Source organism: Callorhinus ursinus, unplaced genomic scaffold (genome assembly GCF_003265705.2).
Source record: "Callorhinus ursinus isolate GAN/ISIS: 27379988/994484 unplaced genomic scaffold, GSC_fseal_2.0 scaffold53, whole genome shotgun sequence".
NCBI lineage: Eukaryota > Metazoa > Chordata > Mammalia > Carnivora > Otariidae > Callorhinus > Callorhinus ursinus.
Window position 1 is genome coordinate 2,423,955 of NW_027397115.1, and position 26,335 is coordinate 2,450,289.

The 26,335-nt window shown below is 47.0% G+C and overlaps 1 protein-coding gene across 6 annotated transcripts; it reads right to left on the reverse strand.

Moving 5' to 3' along the window:
• Positions 1 to 1,983: 1,983 nt before the first annotated feature.
• Positions 1,984 to 25,293, reverse strand: RAE1 (ribonucleic acid export 1). 6 transcript variants are annotated; one of them, XM_073883911.1, is made up of 14 exons: positions 25,083 to 25,293; positions 24,382 to 24,625; positions 22,351 to 22,447; positions 21,687 to 21,791; positions 19,967 to 20,008; positions 19,342 to 19,434; positions 14,849 to 14,935; positions 13,794 to 13,880; positions 13,604 to 13,675; positions 12,624 to 12,731; positions 9,465 to 9,571; positions 9,308 to 9,383; positions 8,544 to 8,738; positions 1,984 to 3,009 (listed from the first exon to the last, which is right to left on the reverse strand). In XM_073883911.1, exons 3-14 carry the CDS (start codon positions 22,438 to 22,440, stop codon positions 2,677 to 2,679), a joined length of 1,395 nt encoding a protein of 464 aa, XP_073740012.1. In that variant the 5' UTR covers positions 22,441 to 22,447; positions 24,382 to 24,625; positions 25,083 to 25,293; the 3' UTR covers positions 1,984 to 2,676. The 6 variants fall into 6 exon arrangements, with proteins under 6 accessions (XP_073740012.1, XP_073740013.1, XP_025709132.1 ...); XM_073883914.1 differs by lacking the exon at positions 1,984 to 3,009 and adding an exon at positions 4,956 to 5,419; XM_073883912.1 differs by lacking the exon at positions 24,382 to 24,625.
• Positions 25,294 to 26,335: the final 1,042 nt, after the last annotated feature.

Below are 26,335 nucleotides of genomic sequence, written 5' to 3' on the forward strand. Positions count from 1 at the left end.
ATAAAATCTTTAAAAATAAAAACATAAAAAAATAAAGGTTGAGCTCAGAGTCAGAAAGATGCAGACTGGAAATGCAGGTCTACCTGGTGCTGGAGGAGGCCCAGGGTCAGGAGGGGGGCACTCAGCCCTGCTGAGGAAGGCCCTGGGGGCACAGGGAGTCAAAGGCAGCCCCTCCAGGCCCTGGAGTAATGGTGACACTGCCCTTCGGGCTACCAGTGGCGGCTGAATGGCTAAGTGTGGAGGCTGCAAAGCAAAGAAGGGGCCTCACGCTTCTGAGCTGTCCCCGTCGTGGAGAAGAAACGGAGGCAGGAGGAAGCGCGCTGGTGCCTGGACAACCCGACGGCCAGCGTGGGTTTGGGACCTCTAGGTGCTGGTGGTCCAGCCCCTTAGCACTTCTGACCGCCCCTCCCCGCTGCCCTGCCCCCCCCCCCCCAGGGGGAAACTCCGGGGATAAGCTCTCCTGCCAGTTCTCTTTAGGGGCTGACTCACGTTTTAAGCAAGTATGCAACAGGCTTTTATTTGCTTTGGAAACAGCCCTCACCTTAGTATTTCTCAGTATATGCAAAATTCACAACAGACTTACAGCAGGCTATAAAATGACTTACTCTGCTTCTATGGGCCTTGTGGTGACATAACACCTGTTGTGATAAAAAACGCTCAAAAAAAAAAAACCTCTCAACACGACAGCCACATGGTTCTCCTGCCTTCTCCCCACTTCGCTGCTCGGGCTCTGTGGAATCAGGGTGCCCTCACTTCGCAGGAAATCCCGCCACTGAGCTGTGAAATGCTGACATGGGGCGTCAGCCCAGCCCCTCACGGGCATAGGATGCTCGTGTTGAAACCGCCGCCTCCACCTGCAGCCAGGAGGGACATCCCGCCCACCAGCACATGTGCATCTAGAGCGTTCAAAGTTACTGAAACTAGTCTCAAATGGCCCTGTTGGCCTCTAGCACCCATCTGGGATGGAGGTTTGCATTTCCTTCTCTTTCCTTCCCAAAGCAAGGCAGAGATAATGCCGAAGGGTGAGTGGAGACTCAGAGTCGCCCACACCACAGGCAACAAAACTTCAGTGTCCCATAAGGAAACCGGGGAGGGGGGCATTATATTTTAAGTAGAAAAATCAGGAATCTGACCTCTGAAAAATTCTCGACTTTAGTATTCTAAGGAGGCCATCAAACCTTGTAAAGGTAAAAGTGTGTAATTTTAAAGGATATTTTTCTAACAGGACAAATAATCCTTCAACCCCACTTCCCAACTATCTTACAAGCTTAGTAACACCACCACGTGGAGAGCCAGCACTCATTTCCTTGAACAAGCACAAGTCCCAGGAATAGAATACACTGCATACTCCCCTGAGCCTGGCACTGGGGTCGTGGGCGCCACCTCCTGGCGACCTGGAAACACAGCCCGGGGCTGCGAGGAGCCGCCTCCAGACAACGGAGGTCCCAGGACAGCCCGGTCTGTGGACATTTTGGCCCCATGGGAGAGCAACTTCCCACAGATGTCATCCCACCTGGAAGTTACAGCAGTAGCAGCTAGAATTTGGAGCACTCATTATGGGCCAGCCACAGCAGCACCCTGCAGGCTTTACCTCTGAATACTCCCACCCATCTTTTGCAAATGCTGCTCTTAATGTCTCCCATTCCACAGATGAGGTCCCTGGGGCTCAGAAAAGTAGAAATCACATGCTCAAGGTCCCAGAGCAGGGATTTGGAGGCAGGCAGTCCATGTTCTTAACTATGTATGGTGTTATATGGGTATTTCAAACGTCCCCTTATAGCCAAGAGACAGTCCTTCTCCCATTTGGGGGAAAGTGCAAGGAAACGGTCAGTACTACCGGTCCCCAACCAAGTAAGGCGTAACAGGGAGAAAAATCCCAGTCCAGAACACGATTAACATCTGTAACACATATACACGTAGACACATACATACACACGTAATGGCAGCATGTCGAGCAAAACAGTGCTTACCATCACAGTGAGCTCGTGAACGTATAAAATATATTTTAATGTTGTCTTGCAGCTCCATTGAAAACATGCTAGTAGCAAACTATAGTCATTTCACAACCTACGAGATCACGATTTAATCTGGAAAATGCAGACTTCCGTGTTCCTAATGTGTTTGGTCATTTGTCACAGAGCCCCTCCTTCAAAGGAAAAATCACATTTTGGTTGAATGAAAAAAAAAAAAACTTCCCCAAGTCACTCCAAAAATGGCAGAGAGGTTCTACCAAGCAGCCTAGAACATACCGAATAATGTCCCGTTAACAGAATTTTCTAGTGAGGTATTTTGTCCCTCGAAGAGGACGTTAGGTGGTATGTTTTAACTTCCATTGTATTATTTCATGGCTTTTTATGGTCTTACTTTGTGTAAATTTTTATGGTTATTTTCTAACTTTGGGCAAAAGATAATAGTTTTCCACGTATGTCATTTTTTTCTTTAAATTTATGGCAGTGACTAATTTTGTGGGGGCAACTGTGTTTTTTAGAAGTGGATCGACTTAAAGAAAAATAAGGAAATCATGGTGAAACTGGTGACCAGATGAACGTGCTTAGGAAGCTGCATGGGAACCAGCCCAGAAACACACCAGGCATCTGAGCAGCTTCTCACTCGGCAGAATCCTGTTTCTCAGGAAGGGCGAGGACGCATGGTCCTAAGGTGGCTGTTCACCCTGTTCTACCCAATCCCACCTAAGCATCTTCGTGTCCAGGCCCAGGACAGACAAAGCCGCCCCTCACACGGGTCAGGCGCGCAGGGTTCAGTAGGCCCCCTTGATGGCAGAGGACTCTGGAGAAGCTCGCAGACAAGCACACAAAGCACCGCGTTTCCAGGCCATTTCGGTGTCTGTCTCGAAGAACACGGGGTGAGACCAAACGTGGCAGCAACAGAGGTGGGCCTTCCTGCACATGACTCCCACCTGCTCTGACCTGTCTCCTTTCTTGTGAGTTCTCGCCGCCAGGCTGTGTCCACAGTTACTGCCAAGTGTGGTGTCACGAGCAGAGCAGAGGCCTAGGAAAACCAAATGGAGACATCACACGAGAGCAACCTCTTAATTTTAGAATCTGGTTGGTAGATATGTGTGTTCACTGCGAAGCTGTTCCCACTCAACACGTTTGGGAATTTTCATGATAAAATGTTGGGAGAACGTAAGTCAACAAGAAAACCTGTCTTCTCCATTAGGCTTACACATCCCTCTTCCCATGAAAGCAGGACCTCTGGGTGTAAATCTTTTTTAAGCTTTTATCTGAGAGAGCGAGCAAGCGAGCATGCGCACAGAGAGAGAGTGAAAGGGAGAAGCTGACTTCCCGTGAGCAGAGGCCAATGCGGAACTTGATCCCAGGATCCTGAGATCGTGACCTGAGCCGAAGGCAGACCCTTAACCGACTGAGCCACCCAGGCGCCCCCCGGGTGTCCATCTTTAATGGCACAGTGACTTGTCATTAAAGCCGTCAAGATTACACTTGTATCTTGCTCAACTGGAAGATGCCAGCAAATTTATGAGCAGCGTATAGTATGGGTACCTGCAGGGGTGACGTTTAAGATGGGGAGCTCCTCAAAGACTCCATATCCTTTTAGGAAACATGAAAACAAATATCTTAAGAAGTTCAGTGATTTCAACAAATATTTCCTGGTTCATCACTAGTAAACCCATAGCAGGCCTTTATGCTCTAGGTTCTGGGCAGGTGGAGAAATGAGCCCCGGACCCATCTGCCAGGGTTCACATCCCCATGGGCACCAAGGAGCTCCCTTACTCCTGGTTTCCGGCACCCCAACATGGGTAACTCTGGTAAATGGACTAAGGCAAATGTTTTAAGTTAGCCAATGGCACAAACTACCTATCCCCTTGGTAATGTGGCGAGGCCCAGGCTGGAAAAGAACACTCTACAAAGCTCCTGGTTTAGACTCATGATTTGCAGGTCCTTTTCAACCATCGCCAGTCACAAGCTTATAAAGAGAATTATGAAATTACAGCTAAAGCAACGCTCATAAATGTTGCCTACCTGTCAGCAAAGCCGGCTACTGGGGTAACTGAGCTTGACTCTCAGCACAGCGGTCCTACCTGCCCCTCTTCCCACACGCACAGGGCTGATTCATGAAAAGTGAGGTGGAAATAATTAACTTGAAAATTCCGGCTTTTTTTTTAACCAGTACACCTGCCTTTCTCTCTCAAAAAATAACATTTTTCATGCAAAAAGACAGCGCTGAAGAGTTAACAGGTCTGACCTTACTTGTGATCTACCAAAGAATTTTTTAAACCATTGAGTGCCAGCAATCTCTTCCAGTAGAAAATTTTATTTTCATTGCTTTTCATGAGTAGGCAAACATAACTTACAATACTGTCAAAGCCAGATTTCCAAACTCAGCAAGTTAGTTTACATACCAGCCCCAAACAGTAAAGCATAAGCAGCATTTGGGATCACAGAGTAAAAACACAACAGACTCAAAAGTCAAATGTTAAGCTGAATTTCATTTCGGATACTTACCAATCAAGAATTTTAAATGATGAGAAACAACAAAAAAAATGAATTACCAGCACCGGGGCACAACTGGAGCGCACCTGTGGCGCGGGGAGCTCGGGTCCTGACCTGAAGGCCACACGAACATCACCCCCTTGGGCTTGCGCACAAAGGCTTGCCCCTCAGCGCACGGAACAAGCCCCATTCCGGCCACCGGGACCTCTGCCGGGCAGAGCCAAACACCGCTGGGGAGGTTAGAGGCGGACGAAGGACAAGGGAAACACCCATCCAGCCTCTGCCGGCCTGCACTTGAAGCTGCCGCTAGACACTCCACGTGGCAGTCGCAGCTCAGGATCCCCTTCTCCGAAGGGGCAAGACCGCTGCAGGTCCCCAAGGGTGGCTCCAATTACAAATCAAAACCCTGGATGCTGCGCGACAGGATGGCCGCTTCAGAGCTTCGGGGGCAGGCAAGGGGAGAGACACACAAAGGGAGCTTAGTAGGGAATCTTCAAAATATTTTATTACAAAATACAGTACAGTGTTCACAGAATGTTTCCCAACGTTCTCGAATACGTACATGGCTGAATGAAGCACTGCAAAATACCTGGCAGTCGCCCACAGGAATCTAACTTCTAGACTCTATTTCAAACCCCGTGAGTCACAGAAGAAATCTGTTAACAGGCAGTGGAATGGAGAGAAGGACAGTCACCGTGGCCGACGGGGCTCCTGACTGCTGATCAAGGACACTGTTTTCTCCGGGGCTTGGAATCCACATCCAGGGCTGAAAACCTACCAAACACTGGGACCCAAATCCGTACAAAGACGAGGCAGAGTGGAGAGGAAACAGCTCTGGACAATCCAGAAGTCTCCGGCCACTACTTCTTATTCCTGGGTTTTAGCTCTTCGGCTGCATTACGCAGGAAAATGTAATTTTTCTTTTGGGGATTATAAAATTCATGTCCCTAAAGGGGGGGAGAAAAACACACAACAACAATCTTATCATTAAAAAGCAAAAATTAGCATTTTGTGGGCACTTTGTATATGCCAAGTCCTGTGCTACATACATGAAACATAATGTATCTGGGGGAACAAAACAGGTTTATGGGGGGAAAGAAAAGTCAAATGTTAAACAAATTTAAACTTTGGTTTCAGAGGAAAGGTTAAGGACTTGGTGGAAATTTGTCTTCGGTGTCCCACTTAAAGGAATGATCTTCTACATATTTTTCAGTGCTAAGCCTCTTTAACCCACTACCACCTCAATGCCGAGGTGACCGCCCACAGGAGCAAGGCCTCCAGGGAGGGCAGTGGAGGACTGGCTCAGACCTGAGGTTTCACAGAAGAGGAGACATCTGCTCTATGACTTCCTGGGGCCGGGGGCAAGGGCCAGGATGAGCCGGCCCACAAAGACCCAGAGAGAAGTACAAGTACGTGTGGTGGTCAGCCAGTCTGCCTGTGGGCAGGCGGAAGGGGAGCCTGGAAATCAGGACCAGGCTGGACTATGAAGGACCGTGAAGGGTAGACTGAGGCCGCTGAACATTATCCCCCAGAAAAAGGCACAGCAGCCAGAAGCTGTAAGGGGTTCACAGTGCCAGGACAGCGGAGGGGGTGGTGGGCAAGGCTGAAGTGGGCACCTCGGGTGACCCCAAGACCTGGAACAGGGAGATGGGGAGGGCCTCCGGCTGCACTCTGCCTCCTCTACCGCAGCGACGTGTTTTAGTCTCATCCCTTGACAGACATGCCCAGATGGTTCTAGAAGTTGATCTTAACGGTGACCAGAAGTTCCCATCATAATATACGAAGTACAGCTTTTCTGGACAGTTGCATTCGGGCAGCAAGCTCAGAACATTAATCCTATGTGATCACGATTTCATTCTGGAGAGAACTGTCCTTAAACTAAGAACAGTGTGAACTTCCCAAAGCAACTCTTTTTACATTAAAAAGAGTGTAATTTAAGTAACTCCTAGTGTAAGTTGACATTAATTGTTCAGATGAATTCATCTTGAGCAGCATTCACAGCAATGAGCTTTCTCACTTCTTTCAGTTCACTTCTAATTTTTCAATGCCTGCAACACGCGGCTCCCTGAGCGTGACCCGGGGGAGGGGGGCGCAGAGGTGCAGCCTGAGGCAGCCGCGGGCAGAGCACGTGGACCAGGGGAGCCCCTTTGAAGAGCCCATGGAGAAACCGAGGCCCTGGGCCACAGCCTGCTCCAGCCCCGGCTCGGCAGAACCGGAAGAGACATACTTTGCAAAAAACTGCGTGTGGCTGCCACCGGTGGATGGATACACACGTGGCACACTGGTACCACGGACCACCCAGCCACGGAACGCAATGGGCGAGGGATCCACTCAACGCTGGGGGCGAACGCCACAATCCTTACAATGGGTGAAAGAAGCCAGGCCAAAAAGACATAGAATTCTAGAAAAAGCAAGCTCGTCTATGACAGAAAGCAGATTGAGGGTCGTGGGTGGGTGTGTGTGTGTGTGTGTGTGTCAGTAATACATATAGAAACTTCTGGGGGAAATAAAACTGTTATCTTAAAACAAGGTTATCTGGACTGTGGTGATGGTTTCACGGGTACATACAGATACTGAAAGTGACCACCGTGCACGACTACTGCACCCCCAGGATACCTCAGTAAAGCGGCTTCAAGAAACACAGCGCAGCTGCCCGGTCCGCATCAGCACACACCTGGCGAGACAGGGCTCAGGTGTGGAGGCCGGGTGGGCAGGGGGACCGCAGGTAAAGCCACCAGAGACTGGGGACTGCCCAGATCTTCTGAGAAAGAGAATCAAAGGTGACACTGAGACCCCCAAGTGAACGGACAGTGACTGACTCCAAGGAGGGACCCAGGAGAGGCAGTGAGCCTGGAGGATAAAGGACGCACAGGCAAGAGTTACAGGACTTTCATCTCCTAAGTGAAGGCACTCTGGGCATGCTGTGCATTCATGCTGCTGGGATGGGGATACTGGGAGAGAAGTGGAGTGCAAGCTCAGGAACCAAGTCAGAGACTGAAGGGTCGGTCACTGGTTTGTGCTGGGAGAACCCCAAGGAGAACCAGTCAGGCTAGAGCTGATGGGGAAGGCCGGCATCCAGGAGGCAGCCAAAGGAATGGAAGCTAGTGGGTGTTAACCCCACTATGCATTGATCAGTTGAGGAAAACAAGGTTTCTCAGCTAGCTTTGGCGTGGCCGAAAGCTTCAGTGTGTGCTTACAGACGGAGGACCAGGAGCCGGGGGGCAGGGAGAGAAGGTGCTCGCAGAAGGAGAGAGAACGGAGGGGTGTGAGGGAGTCTGGGGCATGTCTGGGGTGGGAGGCAGGTGGAGGGAAATGGGCCAGGGCAGACAGGCATGCGTGCAGATGAAGGGGAAAGAAACTGAGGAGGGCAAAGCCTTTCTGGGTGAGGCCGGCGACCTCACCAGTCAGGAAGCTGGGCAGCAAGGGCAGAGCAGGGAAAAGTCTGAAAGGCTGCTGTGGAGAGGGGGCTGGGGGGTGGCATGAGAAAAATGAACAAACGATCCAGGACAACCAGCAGCTGAGAAGCAAACACGTGGGCTGGCCGAGAAACATCAGCTGTTACCTAGCAGCCTGGAGCCCCAATCCCGCGGTCTGCTCCCCTTACCACCATGCTGGGATGCCTCAAAAATGCAGCCACAACCCTGTCAGCCCCTAACTCCCTTCCCCAGATAATAAACAAAGCAGCAATGCCTCCAGTGAAAGCCCCATGCCCTGGCCCTGCTGCCCCTCCAGCCGCCCTCACTGTGTCCCCTCACACTCTGGCAACCACCCCGGGCCTCACTGAAGGACTTACAGCCTCCTAGAGTGACAGCCTCTCTCTACTTCTGACCTCACAATGACCAGACCCTTCCCAGGGGCACGTTCACAGGGAAAGGCTCTACAGGTATGACTTCGGCCGAATCCCCACACCTTTTGAGGGCACTTGTGCTATTTCCCTTTGCAGTGACAGGATGGTGACCTGCCAAGGTCACCAGCAAGACCCGAGCAGAGTCACAACTCAAGCCCAGGCCTTCCGAGTCCAGAGCCTGGCACCGCTCCCTCAGTTTCCACAGCAGGCCTGGGAATGCTCACCTTTGACCAGTCGTAGCTGGAAGCATACGCAAATATGTTTCCATTGTGATTGAAGCAGCAAGCCGATATCGGCTGATCTAACTGTTCTGAAGTTTTTAGTTTCGTTCTGGCATCTTTGTCCCAAAAGCTGAATCTACCATCAGATCCCACAGTGGCAAGAGTGCCATGGACAGGATGGAATGCGATCCCATTTACCTGCAAGGATTAACAGGCACGATGAGAAGCAGTGGAAAAGGGAGGAGGAATCGGGTTTGTACCAGGATGTGCCTCCGGCTTCACTTGGAAAACAAAAAGCGCAGACGGCCGCTTCACGAGTGCCGGCTGCCCGCCGATCTCGGGAGAAACTAGGCGTGCTGCTGTGATCAACTGCCAGCCCAGAACCTCATCGCATCTCTCGTTACGAACACAAGTCAGCAGAAGTTCCCGAGTACGCAGCCGGGGATGCCGAGGAGGGGGCCTCAGGAAAGTGCCTCTTTCTTTTTCAGCAATCAGCCGTTTCCCAGTTTCAACTAAGCGTGTGAGCGGCCGGGCAGCACTCAGAAGGAGGGGGAAGGCCCCAAGAGCCGTCCGCTTGCAGTCAGCAGCAGCGGAGAGCAAACGTGGTCAATGTGGCACAAAAACAGACAACCAGGACCTACAGCGTAATCCAGCAATCTCTGCCCATAAACATGCACAACGAGAGTGAGCCCCATAATGACTCAGCCACCCACCCCCAAGTCTAGTTTCTAGATGCATTCTTAAGGTTAAAGTTTCTAAAAACGTACTGCGTAGATGTCCTGAGGGGCTGAAGTATTGGTTCCGTTCGAGCGGTGACATTTGAAGGTAAAGTTGTCTTTGGCGCTGAAAAGCAAAAGCTCAACTGAATTTTCCTTTCTGAAAAAGTCTCAAGTGAAAATGTGCAAGCAAATGGAGCCCACTTACGGATTTGGGGGGTTGATGTAGTGAATAGCAACCCTCCCCTCGATGCTTCCCAGGGCGAAACCAGTCGGCTTGTTCTGTTTGTCTTTAAAAATAGCCACACATCGATGCTATGGTTTCAAAGAAAATAGTATGTTATCCCAAAGTAAAATACAAGATTTCATAACTAAGTGAAGGTAAATAACGTTCACCTCATTTTGGGGTTTCACCAAAACCAGAAACGTATTATACAAACATGGTAAATTATTTCTAGTCCTCCGCCAAGCGTTATTTTCTACCTCTATTCAGCCATGCAACTTTACGAACTAACTGCGGACCACATGCTTGTGTCTGGGGCTGCTCTTCCTTTACCCCCGGAAGGGCCTGCTGTCCTTCCAGCGGTGCACACGCCCCCCTGAACCCTGCCCGTTCCTATTCTGGCGCTGGCCCCCGATCCACAGCTCACCACTAACCAAGTGGGCACCCTGCAGCCAACTCACCCAATGTTTCTGCACCTCTGCTTCCCCAAATGGAGAAGGGAAATAGCATCTGCCCAGAGATCACAGGGGAAACAAAGATCACGTGGGAGAGTGGACATGACCAGCGCTTTTTTTTTTTTTTTTTTTTTTTTGTGACCAGTGCTTTCTAAACTGCGACCACACAATGCAGAAGCAACACGCTGCACCTGATCTAACACCGGTTCTGGGGACCCAAAGGAGGGTCTCCTGGACTCTACAGAAGATCCCACAGAAGAGCCCATGACCCAGCCGCCTGGGCAGAGGAGGAGAAGCCAGGGCCTGGGTCCTGACTCCCTCCTTCCCGTCGTGACAACCTGGCCTACTCCAGAGGACCACCCACCCTACCCAAACTGAGGTTCTATCTTCCGTGAGGAGTTCAGGAGACATGGGGGCAGGATCAGAGCCTCTGGATGAAGCCACAGAAAATGAAGGTAAAGAGCAGTTTCTGTTATTATGACACCTGCTAGAGCACACAAATTTCCTAAGTAAAAGGAAAAAGATATGCTAGTTCTATTTCCTTATCATTTGCCTTTTTTTGAACAAGCAGCTCATTACTTTTCTGAGTGGGAAAAAAATTAATGAAAAGAGGCAAAAGCCTGTAAGTTAGCAGGAACCATGACTATGCCTCCCATGCTCGGCACAGAGACCAGCAACTGCACACCTCTGGGGGGCACCATTTATAAGAACACAACCACACAGTGGTCCTATGCAAAGGCTGAGGGCCTGCCTCAGCAAATTAAAGACGAGGGTGTATGGCACAGGTAGCAGGAAATGAAGCCAGTTAGACCAGGTTTTGTCAAGGAATTTGGGATTTATCCAAAAGGAAATGAGGAGTCAGTGCTGCGTCTTTAAGGAGAGGTGTGGCAAAGTCAGATGTGCTGTTGTAAGAGCCCCCGACCCATGCATGGAGAGTGGATCAAAGGAGGGACAAGATCTAAGCTCTTACAGTCAAAAAAGGAGACTTGGATTAGATGTGGCAGGAGAGAAGGAGCAAAATGAACAGATTCCAAAACACCTGCAGGGCAGAAGGGAACCTGGAAATCGGTAAGACAGGAGAAACGGAGAGGGAGCAGATCAAGGGTGACTTCCAGATTTCCAGCTTAGACAAGAGCAGGTGGAGGTCCCATCTCGAGATACAGAGCACATGGGGGGGAGGTGACTGAGGGTGGTAGGCAGGAGCAGGTTAAGGTTGTTTGTTCACTCAGCAAACATCTGCAGAAACCTTCTATGCATTAGACCTGGCTCTAGGAGCTGAGGACGAGGTGGCAACAAAGAGAAATCTCTGCTCCGCGTGAATTTACATTCTAGTGGACAACATGAAACAGAATACGTAAGACACGTATGCGTAGATCTTTAAAGGTATATACGTACACCCCCAGTTTTGGGGAAAACAGCCAGTGAGAAGCCTGAAGAGAGCTAACACCTAAAGATCTTCAGAAAGTGGTCCCAGGTTTGGTGTGAGATACTGGTGGGCTGAAATGCTGGGAGACACGCAAAGGAGCTGTCAGACTGTGGGTGTCCCTTCTAGGGAATCCCAGAGGCGACGTCTGTTAGGGATCTGAGTCCCCAGACCACAAGGTATACTTAACTGACGGCAAGGACAGGAGATGAGGTTCTGCTTCAGTAGAGAAGGGAGTGGGCAAGGGCAGAGGCCTGGGGAGCCCCAACATGCAGCAAGAACCAGCAAGGAAGACGAAGTAGCCACTGGAGAGGCATGGGGTAAAAGGTGGGCATTAGAGAGGCCAGGGGCAGGGTGTTTAAGAACATGTCAGAACATGAACGCTGCTCTATGAGCTAAATGAGGGCCGGTCAGCATCCCCAGAAATTATGGATGAGGAAGCCACTGGTGGCCAAGCTAAAAACAGTTTCGGTGGAGTAATGGGGGCAGAAACCTCAACGGAGTCAGGTGAGAAATGAGTGGGAGGTAAGGAAACTAAGAAAACTCATGTGAGATGCTTAACTGCAAAGGAAAAGGGGTCCAGGTGGTATCGGAGGACGTGGGGCAAGAGTTTGCTTTCTAAGATGAATGAGACTGGAGCACGTGTCCGTGCTCGGGGCGCCAACAGAGGGGGCCAAGTGTCCAGATATCCCTGGAGGATGAGGGGGTCAACCATGGAGCCCCACCACAAAACCAGCCTTCACAGAGCACAGAGCTCACCTAACTGGCAGGAGAAAGGCAGGGAAAGATGCAGGCGCAGGCAGACTTCTAGATCCCCCAGGAAGAAGCTAAGAAGCTCCCCACCACTACATTCTCTGAGCAGGAGCCAAGCTGATCTGCTGAGACAAAGGCTCGAGGAGGGAGAGCCTAGGAGTTAGAAGAGATGAAGAAAATCTAAGAGTCCGTGGCAGGTGGGAGACTGCACGGAAAAGCCTAGTGTTGTGTGGGCCCAATGAAGGCAGAGCTGAGGCTGGGTGCCAGGACCCGACGGAGCCCATCCACGGAGGTACACAACTGTATACAGCAGCGTCCAGCCATCCAGGGGCACCTCTGGAGACAACAGAGAAGTTGGGCTCCTCCAGGGACGGGCAGTATCTACTCACAAAATACATGTGCTTGTACCCTTAAATTCACCCCTTTAAAAATACTTCTGGGTGTCTGAAAGTACAACTGTATTCCACACGTGATACATATGAAGTACACACTTCCTAATCTTACATGACTCACCTGGTGTTTCAGTGGAGATTCTATCCTCCTGAATTCAGAAGGTTGATTCTCTAACTGGTAGACAATCAGTCCTCTCTCTGCAGTGGCCACCACGGCCATAGGGTAGATCTAGGGAACGGAGGGAAGCAGAGACATGATTAAAATGAAGGAATGTGTTTTTTTAAATACCAAAACACTAGATCCATGTTTTTAGACTCACAAAAATAAGTCTGAATTTTTTTTAAGTTTAAAAAAATCCAATGATATCACAACATTTTTCATGAAAATCTAGGGAAAAAATTACTTGAAAGTAGAACATCCATTCTTAAAAGATTCACTTTTTAAAACTATAAACTACAGGATTTTTTTTTAAATACTGAGGAATAGAGAAGTGAAAATCACCTACACCACCCTTTCAAATGCTAACTGCTAATTAATATCATGCTATGTTTTCCTCTAGGGCTTCTCCGAGCATCATGCATGCTTATGTATATATGTATTTATGTTCCTACATAAGTTATGTCCTTCACTCAAGGCGTGTATTCCAAGAATACTAGCTGTTGCTGTACAATATTCCCTCAAACGAGTTCATTTAACCTCACTGGTCTTGCTGGCTTACAGGCCACATCCAAGCTTTCATTACATTATACAGAACAAAGACCACCTGTGTCTTTTTTTTCTCATGATAAATTCCTAAGAGTGGAATTACTGGCCATTAGCACAAAACTGGAAGACTTATAACCAAATGGACAGAGAAAGTTCTTGTTTCTCTTCCACTCAGTCCCCAAAGATCCAACACCACACCACAGTAATTGCCCACCTTCCTACAGCTACAACAGATGTTATATACTGATGGCATGTGGCCATTTGAACTATATCCTCTGTGTATTTATTATTCAAGTTACAGGGGTTTTTAGATTACCCTCTAATCGCAGTATGTCGTAAGGTAAGAAATTTGTATTCCCCTTAAAAGGATATACATTAAGTTAGAAATTCCTCACCACGTCGGCACAGTAACACCTCTCAGGGAGCTGCAACACCATCATAGGATTTGATGATCGTGTATCCCAAAACTAAAAGCAAAAAAAAAAAAAGGCCAGTAAGCGACCATGCAGAGCAATCGTCCAAACAGCATAAGAATTAATGTCACTCCTGGTCAGGCCGTGCAGTCCCCTCACTGGCATAGCATACCTTCAAAGTCTTATCCCAACTCCCGGTCATCACACAGCTGTAGTTTGGTGCTTTGATCCAATGTATGGTTTTCACAGGAGCATCGTGCTTGCAAGAAGACAAAATCAAAACAGATCAAGATAAACGTTAACTATGTGTAAGCAGCTTCAGTTCCGGAAACTCAAAAGAGAAGGCACAAATTTAAATACTGAGGTCACAGCAAACAAACACCAAAGGATATCCAAGCCCTTCCCAATGACCGTGACATTTAATTTAATCTAAGAACATCTATCTACTTTCCATCCTGACAAACATTAATTTTATTTTACCCATAATGAGAGTCAAAGTAAGCCTCTCCCTAGGGAGGTATTCAGAAATAACTAGTAGGGAACGCTACAGTTTCATTTTATTGACTAAGGTGATGTGAACGAAGAGATCAAAGAGATGCTTCTGGCACACGGCCACCCACACTGTGAGCTCAGAGTAGGTAACGCTTTTCTGAAAATGGTTTTGGGTCAAAGGGCTCCCTTCCCAACCAGGTCAGACCTTTTGGTTCTCGCGTCTTTGAGCTTCATTACTTCTGCCCTTCATGCCTGCTGTTCCCAGTAAAAGCTCCAGAAGCACGTGCAAATTCTCCTCTTACTCACTGCTGTGTCTCTACCCCTACCAGCAGTGCCTGGCACAGAGCAGGCATTCAGTAAATACTCGTCAAATGAACCAGGGTCCAAATGCAGTTGGTAAAAGGCAAGCCACACATGGCTGTCAGAATGTCAAACACATGAATGCTGAGGCCCACTTGTAACATCTGCCTTTTATAGGCTCTAATATCACTAACTCCTTAGGACACCATCCTTACCTACACACATACAGAAGACCCATGACAGACCATCTGTGAAACACCAGTAGGAATAAGAATGGTTATTACTCTGGTGTTACTCTAATACTAAAGAGGTTTCTGGAATGCGTAAGTCTAACTGATCTGGTAGGTCACCTGCATTTTTTCTATACTAGAGAATCAGAATTTAAAAGTCATCACAACCCCAGGCACCAGCCTTTCTGTACGCAGCGTTTATTACCTGTGCAATCTGTATTGCTTGATTACTGTTGAGGTCCCACATTTTGGCAGTTTTATCACATGACGCTGTAAATACTTTGCTCCCATCCTAAAAGAAAATCAAGAAAATCTGTCATTCTAAAAAAATATATATATAATTTTTATCTGTATGTTAGGTTGATCATATTGAGGCAGGTTTTGTTTCGCAATTTTTATTTTTCTAATTATTGGGAAGCCAGTGTATTATAAACTCACTGTCATATACGAAACACATTTTTCGCTGTTTCTTTATTACTGATTTATTTTCCTAAGAGATACCAAATAAACAGGATAAAAATTCAAACATGTGAAGTTATATAGGGAAAATGAAGTCTCCCGCCCCTGACCCTCTCCTTTCTCATGGGCCACTACTACCTTCCACGAGTAGTTTTTGCAAATCCTGCATCCATATGTAGTAGGGGCCACTTACACGTATCCTTCTTCTTCTGGTTAATTTCAAGCCTTTTTTTTTTTTTTAAAGATTTTTATTTATCTGACAGAGCACGAGCGAGCTTACACAAGCAAGCAGAGCAGCAGGCAGAGGGAGGGATGAGGGAGAAGCAGGCTCTCCACAGAGGAGACCAACTCGAGGCTCGATCCCAGGACCCCAGGACCCCAGGACCGTGACCCAAGCCAAAGGCAGACACTTCACCAACTGAGCCACATAGGCGCCCCAATTTCAAGTCTTTTTTGATCAATTTCAAGCCTTCACAAAAGTTGCAAGAATAAAACAATGAACACCCATAAACCGTTCACCCAGAAGCACCAATGGTAAACATTTTGCCACATTTAGTGCATCGTTCTCTTTATATACACACACATGCATCTATTATCATTATACATTTGTTCAGCTATGTATCTGACAGCATTCTGAAGTGCACACCATAAAACTACACTAATTTTCAATAATCATTGGTCCTATGAAAACTACAGAACAGCTTAAATTAGCAGTCATTGTGTAGTGGTTTTAAAAATATTCAAATATAGAACTCATAAATTAAGTCATATATAAAAAAACAGAATAATTTTTAGGAAGAGAAAAAACTAAATGGAAAGTCTAGACCAGTGGTTAGCAAATTTCTTCTTAAAGGGCCATTTATTTAGTGAATAACTCCTTAACTGTCATAATAGCTTGAAAGCAGCCATACACGTTATGTAAATGAATGTGGCTATGTGCCAATAAAACTTTATTTACAAAAATAGGCAATGGGCCATTTCTGGCCCATGGGCCATAGTCTGCTGACCAACGACCTAGATTATCTCATTTCTGGTTCCAAAGCTCAAAGATTCACTGCCATCCTTCCTTAGCAAAAATTTCTTCCCATATAAAGTCACCAGTTCTCCAACTGAAAGAAAAGATAAAACCTGCTTCTCTATCAGCGAAGTTATAAGGGTAACTCCATAAATCTTTAGAAAGATACCCACATATGTCGTGGGCTACCCTGAGATTGAGCGACACACTGGCCTCTCAACCTCATTATAAAATGCCCATCCTACAGCTGTAATCAGCATCACGGAGCAGCAGGTCAGATCCCACTGGGCATACAGATACGGAGGCTAACCTAGCAAAAAGCCAGGGCAGAGAAACAGTATTTGCAAGTGCTCTCCAGCCAGCTGCTCCCCGCCCTGCTATGGCCACACAGCGAACCATGTGTTCCTACAGCACTGAAGAATCATCGTCACCAAGTTTGGGTTTTATGCCTCCAAGGTAACTCTGGTGCTTTTGTGCTTCCGTGGTGGTGTTGTATGTGTACCTTCCTCTCCCAAACGCTCTTCCCACCTTCCACACTAGCCCGTTCCCCTTCCTGTAAGCCTCCGAGGGAGGCTGTCAAGCACATGGGTTCGGGAGCCAGGAAGGTCTGGCTCTGGGCCTCGACTCAGCCATTCACTATGTTGCCTCAGACAAGTCTGTCAACTAACCCCGTGCTAGCCACTTTATGTAGATGCAGTTTAGCTGCCACAAAGTTCTACCATCTGCAATTCTGTCTGTCCTGACAGACCGGGAGTTCCATGAATATGGTATTTGCCCATCTTGCCTACTTCCCTTTCCACTATATCCCCAGGGCTTTGGCATACTAGAGGAGCCTGATAATTATTTGCTTAATTAAATATCATCTGTTGTAATTATTACCTTCATGTTACAAATGAGGAAACAAACACAGACAGATTAAGTAACCTGCCAAAGTCAAAATGCTGAAGAGTTAGAGCCCAAATTTGAACTAGAGCTGGATGATACAATGCTCAAAAAGCTACAGGCACAGGGTTCATTTCTCTTTTAAGATTCAGTTCAACTTGTCTCCTCAGTGAGGCCTTCACGGCACCCCTCCCAAAATTTATAGCTTTCTGTGTTCCCTACAAGCCAGCACCAGGACACCCTGACCCTCTCAGAGCTCGGCTCACTGTATTAGAACTCTTCATTACCGTGTTTGAGTCTTCCATTAGATGACACACAACTTGGAGAAAGGAAATAAGCTGTCTTTGTGTTTTGGAAATGCCAACAGCCACTCAGTAACATGTGGGCAACAGAATTCCTGTATCAGTTAATTCTACTTCTTATCCTACTTTATAAGAAACTTTACATTCTGATCTGTTACCCATTCGTAAAAAAAAAAGACAGGCAAAATAAATTAGAAAGATTTTCAACTTACTCAAGTTGCTGCTTTTCCACATGTAAACTAAAAATAAGTTGTATCTGCAATCACTTTTCAAATTATTTTCACAAGTCTATTATTATCTCATAATAATCCAAATCACATATGTCAAGAAAACATTGTTCAGATGACAAAAATGCTCAGAGAAGCCTATCATAGCTAATGATGAAAACGGGATCAATTCTGTCTCCTAAACCATCTCACAATATTTATAAATTTCTTAGCTATAAAACCAAGTAAGATCACATAAATGAATGGTGTAATTTGAAAATGACAACATAAAATAAAAGTCGTTTGGCAATTTCTCACAAAGTTAAACATATACTTAACATACAACACAGCAATCCCACTACTAGATATTAACCCCAGAGAAATGAAAACTTTTGTTCACAGAAAACCCAGCACACAATTGTTTACAGTGGCATTATTTGTAATGACCACAATGGGAAACAATCCAAATGTGCTCCTACTGAACAAACGGTGACACACCCACACAACGGGGACACCGCTCAGCAAGGACAACTACTGACTGACGTAACGACCTGCATGGGTCTCAGGTGCATTCTGCTGAGTGAAAGCAGCCAGACTCCAAGATGACACAGTACAGGACTATTCACGTGGCATTCTGGGACGGGCACAACCACAGGGACAGGAAACACATTGGTGGTTTCCAGCAGCGAGAAACTGAGGAACATGTGACTGAGGGGCAGGAGGCAACCTGGGGCTGTACTGTTCTGTACCCTGACCACAACTCTACGCATTTCTCTAAGCTGACAAAATTATACACTAAAAAGTTTCAATTTTATTGTCTACAATTCATCACTAATGAATCTGACTAAAAATTACATAGAAGGCCTGAGAGGGGCCTGGAGGCTTAGCTTCCTCAGCATGGAGGTACATCTGTCTGCAGCTGTCACTCGGGCCCCCGTTTTCTTGCCTCTGCTGGGCTCAGCTGCTGGGCAGCAGTGGCAGAAGGGAGAGAAAGGCTGAGCTGTCCACTTGCACTGGCTCCTCCTTTACAAAGGGGATGGGCCCCTTTACAGCTGCAGCTCTTGCTGTGGTTCACCAGTTACCTTCCCTTCCAGTGCACCTTTGGGAAGGGTCCCTTCGATACATCCTTCCCTATCAAAAGCTCACAGCCAAATAAACTTGAACATATTTGTTTATACAACTGATGCTCAGGATCTGGGAGGAAAAAGAATTCCAAAAACCCCGAAGACTTCAAATACCTATTAATAGAAAAGGATTCTTTTTTTCTCTAGGATTTATCTTCTGGGTTACTAAATTTCTAATTTTAAAATGACATAAAAATTCATGGCATAAAGGCAAGAAGGGCTTCCAGAAATAATTCAACTGTTTGCTTAAGGTAACATGTCAACAGGGTGCCTGGGTCGCTCAGTCGTTAAGCGTCTGCCTTCGGCTCAGGTCATGATCCCAGGGTCCTGGGATCGAGTCCCACATCAGGCTCCCTGCTCGGCGGGAAGCCTGCTTCTCCCTCTCCCACTCTCCCTGCTTATGTTCCCTCTCTCGCTGTCTCTCTCTCTCTCTCTGTTAAAAAATAAATTAAAAAAATCTTAAAAAAAAAGGTAACATGTCAACAAAATGAACTTTTTATGCAAGAAAAACTCAAACTGAAGCTAACATTAAATGACTACATTAGGAAGGTCAATAAGTTATTGTACTGACGCTCACTTAGAATTCCAACAATGTGTATACATACATGCTATTTGTGGCTCATGTTATATAAAAGTAGAAATTATATAAATACTCTAGGTAACACATGATTTAATGTTGTGGGAAACATGAAAAATGGAATGAAACTTACATCACTCCAGCAGACATCTAACACAGGCCCCGTGTGCATCTGCTGGGCTTTTGGAATAGTCTGTCCACTATCTTGAACTTCCCAGCAGCGAACCTACGGTAATATGACAAATTAAGGCAAACATAGCAACTTCTGACGTTTTACATGCATTTAATACCCAATAACTAATGGGGTGCAACTTAAATATACACAAACTTCTCATATAAACCTAATTATCTAACTTTAAGAATAAAGCAATTGAGGGCCGCCTGGGTGGTGCAGCTGGTCAGGCGTCCGACTCATGGTTTCGGCTCAGGTCATGATCTCAGGGTTGTGGGATGGAGTCCTGCGTTGGGCTCCGTGCTCATCTCAGAGTCTGCTTGAGATCTCTCCCTCTGCCCCTCCTGCTTGTGCTCCCTCTCTAAATAAACAAACAAACCTTAAAAAAAAAAAAAAAAGCAACTGAAAAGTCTATTCAAGTAGCTATTTCCCTATTCCTATTTCCAAGCCATCAAAATATACAAATTCTTTTACTTACACCTAAAACTGCGGATAAATTTCTCATCACATCTGAGATACATTTGTCTTCTAAAGTACAATGTTATCCATCACCATCCAGACAACCAAGACCACAGGGGAAACTTACCTTTCTTCTCTGAATATTCTGGTTTTTTACATCATTTTTCCCCTGATTACAAATGTAATGCATTTTACTTGAGAGATTTTGTAAATATGACAAGAAAATAAAAAATCCCCTTACTCCCACCACACTATAGTTAATAGTTCGTTGTGCTTTCAGTGTTTCTATGCACACATATTTTCTTCAAAAAGCTAGATTATAGAGTACCTTCACTCTTTTAACTGAAGCTTTTCTCCCTTGCGTTATTAACTGCCATTAAGCATTCTTCTAACATTTTTCAGCAGTGAATCATGTGAAGTCTTTCCAGAAACTACATGTAGAAACCAAACCTGCTCAACCATGACTACCTTCCTCCTCCTCCCGTTCTCTCCCCAACCCCCTGCTTACCCCCCACTGTTGCATAAAAATCTTTTCCAAAACTTTTAAATGGTTTTCCAGCACACAAACATACCATAAAATACATTATTTGTTATTACAATTTTCCAGATTTCCACTAGCATGAAGACTTTTTAAAATGAGACTGGGACAGCTGGGTGGCTCAGTTCGTAAAGCATCTACCTTCAGCTCAGGTCATGATCCCCTTGGGATCAAGCCCTGCATCGGGCTCCTTGCTCAGCAGAGCAGGGACCCTGCTTCTCCCTCTGCCTGCCACTCCCCCTGCTTGTGCGCTCTGACAAATAAATAATATCTTTTAAATAAAATAAAAATACAATACAATACAATGAGGCAATATCAGGTAATGGCTAGGAGTACAGATCTGGGGTCACGCTGCTGCAGCAGCATCCCGGCTGCTGCTTCCTTAGATGCGGGACATGGGCCAGTTATTCTACACCTCTGACTTCCATAACCTGCGCCAGAAGACAGAGAGGACAGTGGGATAACTGCGTTAGCTGTTAAGGGATTAATTCAGTTATGCACGTAAAGTACATTACTGGAGATCTTCCCCAAGCCCCAGAAGGGAACCACCGAGATGCAGGAGTATAAACTTAAGGATTTCTGATAAATATTGCCAATTAGCCTTCAGAAGAGCTGTATCAATTTATATACCCACCAGCGGTACATGAAAGGTCTCAAGCTTTTTTTTTTTTTTTTTTTTTTGCTGGGATCAAGTGTTATTTTTTTAAACTTCTCCTTTTGTTAACTTGACAGAGTCTCCATCACAGAAGTTTGAATTTATCTGCTTATATGAGTGTGGCTGAATGGTTCAAGTTCACACTAACGGGCCACCTGCACTCCTTGTGCAAAGTGCCTCTTCACATCCTTTGCTTATTTTTCTACCAGAGTTTTTATCTTTCCTTTTGTGCACTATGATTTCTTGTCTTTCTTTTTGTACACAACAGATTATATATAATGTCTATGCGGGATGTGTGCTATATTTGAAGTTGAAAAAAGTTTAACATTTGCCTTAAGACATTTTCAGGATACCTATAAGTTTATGTACACTACCATGGATAAGTCATTCTCAATGATACTACAACTGATTTGGGAATCCATGTCAAGTTACTGAACTAGAGTAGGAATTTTTGAGTGGTATGATCACGCTTTTTTAACAAAAATCAGTGTAACAAGTGATGTCTGCCCTACTCAGAAGGGTCACACCTACTGATTTCTTTAAAAAGGTCATCTCTGCTTCATTTACTTGGGGAAGAATGAAGCCAAATGGAAAGCTAACCTCGCCCATACAAAGAGATAAGACTTCTAGAACATGCACAAAAGGAGCACTTACGTCGTTAGCCCACGATCCTGCAATAAGAAAGTTGCCGGGCAAGGTTGGTGGGCTAAAAGATAGACAACCAATGCTGTCATCAGGAGAGGATGTTACTTCAATATCCTGGGGGGCGAGGGGGAAAGTCAATGTTACAGCATAGGAATCATCAATTTCTTTCAAAATTGTTTTCTTTCTCACTGAACACTCATAGTGGACTTTCCTTGTGCTAAGAACTAAATGAACCGGACCTCTCTAGCTTTGATCCAATAAAGGAGCTAGTGGAAGAGCTAGCACTGCTGGGACCTGAAGCAGCACTCTCAATGAAATGCCCAGGATGATGTTTTCCACGTGATAGCCCACCAGTTCACTCTGGCCCCAAATTACTCGATCAGAGCCACTGCCTGCCCCCACCCCGTGGAAATTCTAATTCAACAGTTGTGGGCTGGGCCCTGGGAATCCACAATTTTAACAAGCACCTCGGTGACTTAAGTGAAGAAAGTCAGGGGGCACAGGACACTAGCACAGGGGACACCATTTCTGTGCTCCAAGTTTGAGAAAGTGGGCTAGACAAAAGTTTCAGAGCTTTTGCCCCAAAGGAGGCTCCCAAGCTATGTGGGTCTCTCTCACTGTGGGAACCCTGGACTGTAATTTCCTCAACCTCCCGTGAAGCTTCATGCGGTACCTTCATGGGGTTGTGGTTATCTGTGCTTGTGCTGCCAAACATGCTGGTCCCGCTAGTTCCAAAACCCGAGGTGGTTCCAAACAGACTCATTCTGGCCCTAAAAAATAATGGAAAACGTTAAGGACAGGTCCTGTCTTCAGTAATCAATATCCCTGAGAGATAATATAAAGCTAATTAAGTCACAGAAGGGAAAAATGACTTGATGCTAGGTTTCTCTTTAGAAATCTAAATACGGATAATCAGGGCGCCCGGGTAGCTCAGTCAGTTAAGAGCGTCTGCCTTCAGCTCAGGTCATGATCCCAGGGTCCTGGGATTGAATCCTGAATCAGGCTCTCTGCTCAGCGGGGAGCCTGCTTCTCTCTCTGCCTGCAGCTCTGCCTACTTGTGCTCTCCCTCTCGCTATCTCTGTCAAATAAGTAAATAAAAATTTTTTTTCTTTTTAAGATTTTATATATTCATTTGAGACACAGAGATACATAGAGAGAGAGAGAGAGAGAGAGAGAGCGAGAGAGCGCGCGCATGAGCAGGGGGAGAGGCAGAGAGAGAGGGAGAAGGAGGCTCCAGGCTGAGCAGAGAGCCCTACATGGGGCTCAATCCCAGGACCCCGGGATCATGACCTGAGCCAAAGGCAGACGCTTAACCATCTGAGCTACCCAGGCGCCCCATAAAGTCTTTAAAAAAAAAATGTGTTAAGTGCTTTTTAAATATGAAATCTTTTAGAACAGTTTTTGATTTATAGAAAATTGTAAAGACAGAGTTCCTATACCCCCTACATCCAGTTTCCTTATTTCCTTCTTATATTTGTCACCATTAGTAAACCAGTACATTAACAGCAAAGTACTTTTCAGTCACTAGCTAGAAAATAAATTCACCCCTTTCTTACATAATTTGAGACACTGAGCTTTGCACCAGGAATACAACAGTAAACCAGCAGAAGGCCCCACTCTTCCAGGTCACCACTCAATGAGAATCTACTTTCCTATTACTGATTTCTACACTCTGGCTTAGGTGCGTATCTCTCCATGAAGTTCCTAAGAAAAGCAATTAGTCCTGGCAAACATTCAGCAATTTCTCTGTAGAACGAGTTTTAAAAAAAGTAATCCACTTGGTGTAACTGAGTATCAAAAGGTCTAGTATTAGGTTCTGAACAACACAGAATGGGGAAATTACTAGAGATTTTGGAAGGGCATTTGGGATCCCCAACTTCATGAAGAAAATGAGTGGGATATCCTGGTCAAAGCAACAGCTCTGAGCACATTAATATCTCAGAAGCAACTCTGTGAGAGGAAGTGGTGTGTGCCAACTACCTGTGCCTCAAATCTTAGAAGTGCACTTGAAACACCAGTTAACTGCATGAGTGAACAGAGGAATAACAAAGCTTCTGCAATCACTAGCTACGGGGCTTTACGCAGGTTATTTAGCCTTGATTGTCTCATCCACAAAAAGAAATTCACTAACATCCAGTTCACGGAATCATGAAAACCAAGTGAGGTCGCATGCCCGGTGCCTGAAAATTCTTTCTTCTGTTCCTTCCCTCTCTTCGGCTATCAAGTTGGGAGAGAACATTTCTGGCATTTGGGATGAACTTAGGGAAGGAGCAAGGGTCATTCAAGTATTAGCCTCTGTGAAGCACACGTTATACAGGGCATGGGGAACCGTCAAGAAGTTCAGAGGACAGGTGTACTCTTCCAAATAATCTCCGTGCCTCTTCGGCTCTGGGGGCATCCTTTCCACCTGTGAACACAGCAAGCTCAGCCCTGCCCTGCAGCATTTCTACTATCTGTTCCTTCAGCCTGAGATGATCCGCCCTCTCCCAAGCCTCCAGCTGTCTTGGTCTGCATCTTCAGATCCCAATTCCCAAAAGCTGTCTCCTGAGAATGTTGGGGGATGGGGGTGGTGACGGAAATGTTCTCAAACTGCACTGGGGGTGATGTGTGCACAACTGTATTCAACTTCCCAAACTCATCAAAAGGCCCACTTTAAATGGGTGATAGCAGGTAAGCTGTACTTCAATAAAGCTGTTAGACCTACCTTTTCCAAAAAGGTCACCTCCTGAGAGGCTCCACTGCCGTCCTGATTTAACATATGCAACCTCGGATAACACCACCCTGTTTTCTTCGTAGCACCTGTCACGACCTAGTATTGTGTGCCATCAACCTCTCCCCCAGGAAAATGTCAGCTCCAAGAACAGAGGGCGGTCTGGACTCCTCTAAGAAACACCCGGCGCTCGGCAGGGAGCCAGGGCCAAGGCGGCTGCTATTTAACAGACACTTGCCTGGGGGGGCAACGCGTTTGTGTGTTTACAGTAAACACTTGGCAGAGGAGGACAGAAACAAAGGAACAGACAAGTTTCAGAGACGAGTGCAACGAAGAAAGGTTAACGCGGGAGAGACCGAAAGGAACGGATGCCCTTCTGTAGAAGAAGGGTCAGGGAAGGCTTCTCCGAGGAGGTGGGAGCATGTGTCTGATAAGCCAAACTGTTAACAGAGAAGGGCGGAGACGACAGACGCTGCCATCAACTCTGTGACCCTTCCCGGTGCCTGTTTCCCCAAAAGAAGGACGAGGGGGTTAGACCCGGTGAGACCCCAGAGTCCCTCCCAGGGGCCAGTAACGAAGCTCGCTAACTGGCCGGCTCGCGCCCAGGGGCATCGCTGCCTGGCGCACTCCGCCGGGGGGCCGGGCATCGGAGGCGTCATGGCGGCGGGCAGCGAGGGAGGCGGCACGGGGCCTACCTGAGAGTCACGCCGCGACAGGGGGCCGGTGGCGGGCAGCGGGAAGGACTTGGGAGCCTGCGAACCCGCTCGGCGCGGAGGTGGCAAAGGCGAGCCGCGGCGCCCAGAAACCCCAAGGGCCGAAATACCCTCACGCCGGTGGAGGAAACGGCCCAAATTACCGTGGACCCACCGCGCAGGCGCCTCGGAGCCACTTCCTGTGTCGCCCGGAAGGCAGGGAAGGAAGAAAAAGGCTCCCCCCGCCCCCGGTCCCAGGAGACGAAGGCACATGCGCAGAAGCACCATTGACGCCAAGAAGGAGTCCCCGTGCCAGCAATTTGCGGATTGGTCGAAAGTTGGGGTGGCCGCCTGCATGTTGCCAAGCGACCGTTTTGATAAATTCGCAGCCCAGCTGATGGAGGGTCGTTAGTATTTTCTCTTGAGTATTAAAAGTCTAGCATATTTCTGATTCCCGCCAGCCCAAGTCCAAAGCCATTCTCGGAGAAGCCGATGGAACGATGCCTCCTCGGTCGGCGGTGAGGTCGGCCAGCCTGGGTCCCGGCCCTTGACCTCGTGTTTGCCGATTGGGGCGTCGTAAGCCATCCCGGGCTCTTTGGGCCTCGGTTTCCCGCCATAAAATTGGCACAGTGATGCCCGACTTCGAGGGGAGTCCTTAGGTTCAAGTGAAGCCACATACGTGAAAGACTTTTTGCTAAGTGTAAGGTTCCATAAGAATGCGAAGGGGCTGTTATGACGCGCGCGCGCGCGCCAACTCCAAATATTTCAGCTGGTGGCTGAATTTCTGAAGGAAAAAAAAAGGCAGGGATCTGCTGAGGTTGTGGGACAGACGCTGAATCTTCTCCTTTGCTAGTCAGTGTGGTCTGCGAACCCGGAGTCTTGATACCTGCAGGGAGCTTTCAGACCCACAGGACCTTGTTATAAAACGCAGATTCAGGAGGTCCAGGGGGGCCTGAGAACCCACATTTCTAGCAGATTCCCAGCTGAGCTTGCCGCGCCACGCACGGCAGCAGCTGAGCACCAAGAATCTAGATGAGGTATTTGGGATCATTTGGGGGAACTTTTGTAAAGCCCTGCTGCCTGGGCCTCACAGAGATTTCTGATTTAGTTAGTCTGCGGTGGGACAGAGGGAATTAATCTTTTTTCATAAGCTCCCCCAAGTGAGTCTAAGATGCAGGCAAGCTTGAGAACCTCTAGATCATGATAATAATAATAGCTCTCTTGAGCACTAGATGGTCCAACTCCTGTAATTTCCA

What these genes read in the sequence shown, in the direction of transcription:
- RAE1 (XM_073883912.1), bottom strand. Translation starts at nt 22,440, where the DNA reads ATGAGTCTGTTTGGAACCACCTCGGGTTTTGGAACTAGCGGGACCAGC. An exon ending in CAGGATCGTGGGCTAACGAC is followed by an intron (nt 20,009 to 21,686) that starts GTAAGTGCTCCT and finishes ATTTGTAATCAG; the next exon opens with GGGAAAAATGATGTAAAAAA. An exon ending in GGTGTTACTGTGCCGACGTG is followed by an intron (nt 12,732 to 13,603) that starts GTGAGGAATTTC and finishes TCCGTTCCCTAG; the next exon opens with ATCTACCCTATGGCCGTGGT.